General features: G+C 48.6%; 1 protein-coding gene across 1 annotated transcript; it reads left to right on the plus strand.

Moving 5' to 3' along the window:
* Positions 1-2,090: 2,090 nt before the first annotated feature.
* ky (kyphoscoliosis peptidase) lies at positions 2,091-6,666 on the plus strand. Its single transcript, XM_061894964.1, has 7 exons — positions 2,091-2,236; positions 2,706-3,262; positions 3,605-3,719; positions 3,782-3,899; positions 4,346-4,537; positions 4,649-4,839; positions 5,018-6,666. Exons 2-7 carry the CDS (start codon positions 2,726-2,728, stop codon positions 6,343-6,345), a joined length of 2,481 nt encoding a protein of 826 aa, XP_061750948.1. The 5' UTR covers positions 2,091-2,236; positions 2,706-2,725; the 3' UTR covers positions 6,346-6,666.

Genomic DNA, 6,666 nt, shown 5'->3' on the forward strand with positions numbered 1-6,666 from the left:
TGATGTGTTTAAAGGCCTACTGAAACCCACTACTACCGACCACGCAGTCTGATAGTTTATATATCAATGATGAAATCCTAACGTTGCAACCCATGCCAATACGGCCTTTTTAGTTTACTAAATTGCAATTTTAAATTTCCCGCGAAGCGACCGGAATGAGAATCAGCACCTCCAAGTCCGAATCCATGGTTCTCGCCCGGAAAAGGGTGGAGTGCCATCTCCGGGTTGGGGAGGAGACCCTGCCCCAAATGGAGGAGTTCAAGTACCTAGGAGTCTTGTTCACGAGTGGGGGAAGAGTGGATCGTGAGATCGACAGGCGGATCGGTGCGGCGTCTTCAGTAATGCGGACGGTGTATCGATCCGTTGTGGTGGAGAAGGAGCTGAGCCGGAAGGCAAAGCTCTCAATTTACCGGTCGATCTATGTTCCCATCCTCACCTATGGTCATGAGCTTTGGGTCATGACTGAAAGGATAAGATCACGGGTACAAGCGGCCGAAATGAGTTTCCTCCGCCGGGTGGCGGGGCTCTCCCTTAGAGATCGGGTGAGAAGCTCTGCCATCCGGGAGGAACTCAAAGTAAAGGCGCTGCTCCTCCACATCGAGAGGAGCCAGATGAGGTGGCTCGGGCATATGGTCAGGATGCCACCCGAACGCCTCCCTAGGGATGTGTTTAGGGCACGTCCAACTGGTACGAGGCCACGGGGAAGACCCGGGACACGTTGGGAAGACTATGTCTCCCGGCTGGCCTGGGAACGCCTCGGGATCCCCCGGGAAGAGCTAGGCGAAGTGGCTGGGGAGAGGGAAGTCTGGGCTTCCCTGCTTAGGCTGCTGCCCCCGCGACCGACCTCGGATAAGCGGAAGATGATAGATGGATGGATGGATGAATTTCCCGCGAAGTTTCCCATTTGAAAACGTCACGGAATGATGATGCGTATGATGACGTGTGCGTTTGACGTCTCAGGTTGTAGCGGACATTTTTTTACCTGCCTGATCCAAGCTATAAGTAGTCTGCTTTAATCGCATAATTACACAGTATTCTGGACATCTGTGTTGCTGAATCTTTTGCAATTTGTTCAATTAATAATGGAGACGTCAAAGTAGAAAGATGGAGGTGGGAAGCGGTGTATTGCGACTGCCTTTAGCCACACAAACACAGCCGGTGTTTCCTTGTTTAAAATTCCGCAAGGTGAAGCTTTAATATGGAACAGAGCGGTCAAGCGAACATGGTTCCCGACCACATTTCAACCAGCAGGTTTCGGTACTGTAGTAATGAGCGGAGCTTGCGTCCTCCTGCAGCTGCTGCGGACTATTACCTCCTCACCGGAGACACTGGCGGTCACCACACCCGTGGCCACACCCCTGCGACTTTCAGGTACCATATCGTCTCACTAAAACACTAGTAACACAATAAGCAGATAAGGGATTTTCCAGAATTATCCTTGTAAATGTGTCTAATAACATCTGAATCACTCCCACTGTGCATCCCACCCCCTTTTTTTTAAACTTTTTTTTTCTTCTAGTCTTTCCCTCTCAATTTCCTCATCCACAAATCTTTCATCCTCGCTCAAATTAATGGGGAAGTTGTCGCTTTCTCCGTCCGAATCGCACTAGCTGCTGGTGGCTATGATTGTAAACAATGTGAGGATGTGAGGAGCCCTCACACCGGTGACGTCACGCGCACATCGTCTGCTACTTCTGGTAAAGGCAAGGCTTTTTTATTAGCGACCAAAAATTGCAAACTTTATCATCGATGTTCTCTACTAAATCCTTTCGGCAAAAATATGGCAATATTGCGAAATGATCAAGTATGACACATAGAATGGACCTGCTATCCCCGTTTAAATAATAAAATCTAATTTCAGTACGCCTTTAATGCTGACGTGCACATTAGCAAATGCCACACTGTCCGTAAAACCTACGCCACCGCCCCCCCAAACCTTCTCACCCCTCGGCATGCACAGGCATAATTGCTCGTTGTGTGACCACTTTGGAGCCAACACTCAACACACACATATAAGCACAACACACATGTATGCACGGTGGTCACCCTTCTCAGTTGGGTCCCAACCCTATTGGCTGCTCTTTGTTGTATTTTTAGGCCTGTTATTCTGGGGCCTGTCCTGGCAGGCCACTGAGGGGGCTATATAAGAGCCCCCCCTCCACAGTCTGACAACACAACAGACATCTCTACACGACGCTCTAGCAAACACACAGCAGGCATTTCAAATCCACTCCGGGTGAGTACAAACCACACTCTCTTGTCGCTAGCATATATGTTTACTGCGTGAAAGGCTTTGTAAAAATGTGAACATCTTACCATGAAGTCTGCCTCGGCGCTGTTTATGCTCTAAAGAAGAGTCAGGAGTCACAGGTTAGGGTCAAGTGCAGCAGATACGACGTGAAGCTGGTTCTTCTGGGCGAAGGACAGCAACATTTTTTTCAATGAGTGTGGTCATTTTATATAATGTTCTTTAGGACCAGCAGGGACAGGAAGTTGGAAGATGGGACTAATCAGCTGTAAGCGCTGACAAAGACTGATGAGCGCAACCTTTGCAATCATTAACGGTCGCGAATAGAAATAATTTAATTGCCAATACATCACTGTCTCCTGCAGAAGGCGCCGTACAGACCAGTTACTTTCTGCGAGTGGCGCATGAAAAGGATGGCTATTTGTTGTTGGTAAACATTTGCTGTTTCTTCATTTAGGACACCATGACTTCAGCATAATGTCGGCAGAAGTTGCAATCCAGAAGTTCTCCTTCCCCTTCTCTTGTGCTGCACACCTTTCCCAGCAAAATGAGGAAAGCGAGGTGGGATGCATACAGGTGAAGGCCCGGGGGCTTTGTGATCTCCAGGAAAATCCAAGTTTAAGCCAGTCGAGCTCCATCACTCTGGTAGCGGCTTTGGCACGCCATGAGATCCCCAAAGCTTCAGCTGAGGGTGACATGGCCGCTTCTCAAGCCCTGGTATGCCCCGAGGCCTCCCAGAGCGCCGTGGTCTCTCGTCGCAATGTCTTTGAGAGACTGGCAGCGGAGGCAGAGGACCAGCGCCCGGTGGCGAAAAGACAGCTGTCATCCGAGAGCGCTTCCAGGAACATCACGGTGGTGAAGAAGAGCGCGGTGAGGGTGGAGGTGGAGGAGCAAAAACACCTGCAAGTCAAGACATTCATGGCAGCAGGGAGGAGGAAGCGCCGGAAAGATCTCTTCGCTAGCTCAGATGTTTTCCACAGGCTTGACTCGCATGTCATCAGAGCAGGGTCAGAGGTGAGGGCTCCAACAGCCAGAACATCAAAACTTAACACCGAACAAAAATACCACACAAACCAGGTTAATTGTAAAACTGCTCATTTGGGGGTTCTTAGAGTAGATCCACAACTTTAAGTTATAATTAGCACAATGGGATTCGTTTCATTCCAGACCATAATGGAGAATGGTTACTTTCAAGCAGGTAGCACAAATCTAAGAGCAAGTTTTGCTTGTTGAATGACATTATATGATATACTTATCAGCAGGAGAGAATCCTACCAGAGCCAGATGGGATTTGGCAAATTAAATCTATGTAGTCATGGAGTTATAGTCTACAAACTGTAGGTTTATGTGTTGCAGATGAAGGAAAAGCGTGTGCACGATGTGAGAGCAATCGTCCAGAGCATCACAAAGGTATCCAAGACAGAGGTGGACAAAGTCCGAGCCATCTGGGTTTGGCTCTGTCACAACATCGGTGGGTACTAAGTCCTGGTATAGGGTCAGAGAACACAAAGTAAGTGTTGTCACTGTTTCCAGAATATGATGTCAGCGGCTTCCTGGGGCACTCAGAGAGAATGACCTCCCCGGAGGAAGTGATAGCAAGCGGTCGAGGAGTTTGTTGCGGCTACTCCAGTCTCTGTACAGACATGTGCAGGTAAAATAAAACAAAACAAAACACTGATAGCCAAAAGACAAAATACACTCCATGATCTGAAGATGACCTTGTGTTGGTACTCGACAGAGTGCAAGTGAGAGGAAAATAGAATTATGCAGAGTGGCCTTGAGAGACAAAAAAGTGGTAAATTTATGTGTGCTTGATACATTTTTTACCATGCTTTCCACTACACGAGGATGCCTCTTTAAGATTTTTATCACGAGCTGCATGCCAAATACAATTGAGTCATTTTCCATACTGCAATACATTTAATTGAATTTTTCATTCGCTCACAATAGAGCAGCATTATGCCCTTAATCCCTTTGGATTTCAAGCCGGACAATTTTCCATCCAAACGACGTGCTGGGAATGCATATCATTTAAGACGGACTAGCAACATTTAAGCTAGCTGTGGGTCAGTGAGCTCGCTGTGCTCCTTTCTACAGGCTGGTGGGCATCGAATGCCAGGAAGTGGCGGGGCACAGTAAGGGCATAGGCTACCGCCAGGGCCAGAGCTTCAAGAATGTGAAATCAGATCACCTGTGGAACGCTGTGCTCCTGGAAGGACAGTGGTTCTTAATGGACGCCTGCTGGGGAGCCGGACAAGTAAACATGAAAGAAGAGAGCTTCGTCAAAAGGTCTGAGAAGAAACCCGATAAATATAAACCTTACCTTTCTTAGTTTAGTTGTAGAAGTAACAAGCCATTTTACAGTCACAATAGCAGCTGTCTTCATCTTCCACCGCTTAGGTTTGATGATTTCTATTTCCTGACGGACCCAGAGGAGTTTATAGAGTCCCACTTCCCCGACGAGGAGAAATGGCAGCTTCTGGAGTCACCAATCACCCTGGAGGACTTTGAGAGGAGAGTTTTCAAGACTTCGTCTTTCTTCTCCATGGGGCTGAGGCTGATGCAACCACATCACTGTCACATCGTCACAGGTCAGTCACTTTGGGTGAAAACATTTTTAAATTTTCGTGACATGACAAGGGAATCTTGTTTGAAAATAAGTCTCAAATAACTTGTATACTTCCAATTAGGGAATTTAAAAGCCAGTTTGGAATAAGCTCCCAGAAGTTTACATCATGCAAACTCATCCTTGATCTGTCTTGTCTGCAGACGATGGTGAGGCAAACGTCTCCATTGGTTTCTCCAGGCCTGTGACCTTTACCTATGAGATGAAGCAGCAGCAGGACTTCCTGCAGTGCGACATTACAGAAGAGGAAGAGAACAGCCACTGCTCCTCCGGTCTCCTGACGGTCTCCCACCGCAGCATGAATCTTCAGCTGCTACCGCCTGCAAGCGGCTCATACGACTTGAAGATATTTGCTAGACCAGAAACTGCCACCACCCCCCTGGGCTGGGTATGTTCCTTCACAGTGGAGTGTCTGCAACCCAGGGCTATGGAGGATATCCCGGAGAACCCCTACCTATCATGGGGCCTGCTACCCAATGCGGCATCTCTGGGAGTGGCAGGCTGCAGTCAGGACAGTGAGGTGGCCGAGGCTGAGGAAGGCCGTTTTAAGTTAGTTTTGAAGACATCCAGGTCTCTTATGGGGCTTTGTGAACTGGTTCACCCGGACTTGGAGGCCGCGATTACCAAGCGCTGCCTGGCTACTCAGATTCAACCAGACCTCCTGAGCTGCCAGGTCCTGTGCCCCTCTCGTGGTTTCTACCGGCTGTCCGTGTTTGTGCGGGATTATGAGAAAACAGATGCCAAATTCCAGACGGCCGCAAACATCCTATTGCACTGTAAAGGTAATGTTGTCAGTGAGGATGAACTCTTCCCTCCTAATCTGAGCTCAGTATGTGGGCCGGGGACCCGTACGTCAGAGATGGGTCTCTCCAAATTCAGCCACACGACACCTGTGGTGAACACGCCACAAGGCAAGTGTAACATCACCTTCCACAACCACCGAGATCTGGAGCTTCACCTTGTGATAGGCAGTGCTGACAATAAAGCGGGAGCTTTCCCGCTCACACGCCATCTTTTCTGCACCTACACAGATAGCAAAGTGACAGTGAGCGCCAGCCTGCCAGACGTGGGCATGTATCGCCTCGGCCTGTACGCCAGGACCACCTCCAGTGGAGATTTTGACCCCATGTGTGACTTTGTGCTGAGGAACCGCTGCGATCAAGCGGGGCTTCCTTTCCCCCGCGTCTACGCCGCCTGGAGAAAAGGCTGCGTGCTTTTTGAGCCCCGTGTGGGCCTGCTGGAGCCCGCAACCTGGGTTCGCTTTCGGGTGAGGATCCTGGGGGCCCAGAGGGTGTGCGTGGTGGGAGAAGAGCGGACAGATCTGAAACTGAACAAAAGCCGGGTCTGGGAAGGCGAAGTGTTCAGCGGGGAGGGCGTCCCACAACTGAAGCTGGCCGCCTCATCTGGGGAGTCCAGCGACCTCTCTGTTTTGATGACTTTTGACATCAAACCAGTGCAAAAAGAAGTGTAAAATGGATGAGATCTGGCATTTGGATTCTGGAATTAGCTCATGCATATTAACAATGTGGGCAATTGTCAGTTTAGATGTGTAAGGACTGTGAGCAGTTTCCTTCTTTTAGGTTTAGCAGCGTTGATATCAAAATAAAGCTGCTTGTTTCCTAGAGGATTTTTAAAGCTTGATACTTTTTTTAGGCAGACTTCAGGACTAAATGGGTTTTCACTGGTGGTGCTCAACAATCATTTCAAGTCATGATTGCACATGTATGTATTTGTATTGTGGAACAAGGAGCTATGCTTTATACAACAACACACATTAAAAACTTGTATTAGA

This window comes from Nerophis ophidion, linkage group LG03 (genome assembly GCF_033978795.1).
Source record: "Nerophis ophidion isolate RoL-2023_Sa linkage group LG03, RoL_Noph_v1.0, whole genome shotgun sequence".
NCBI classification, from domain to species: domain Eukaryota; kingdom Metazoa; phylum Chordata; class Actinopteri; order Syngnathiformes; family Syngnathidae; genus Nerophis; species Nerophis ophidion.

Excerpts from the sequence above, each read along its gene's own strand:
- ky (XM_061894964.1), top strand. The coding sequence starts at position 2,726 with ATGTCGGCAGAAGTTGCAATCCAGAAGTTCTCCTTCCCCTTCTCTTGT. Across the intron at positions 3,263-3,604 it reads TCATCAGAGCAGGGTCAGAG|ATGAAGGAAAAGCGTGTGCA; the intron begins GTGAGGGCTCCA and ends TATGTGTTGCAG. Across the intron at positions 4,840-5,017 it reads TCACTGTCACATCGTCACAG|ACGATGGTGAGGCAAACGTC; the intron begins GTCAGTCACTTT and ends TCTTGTCTGCAG.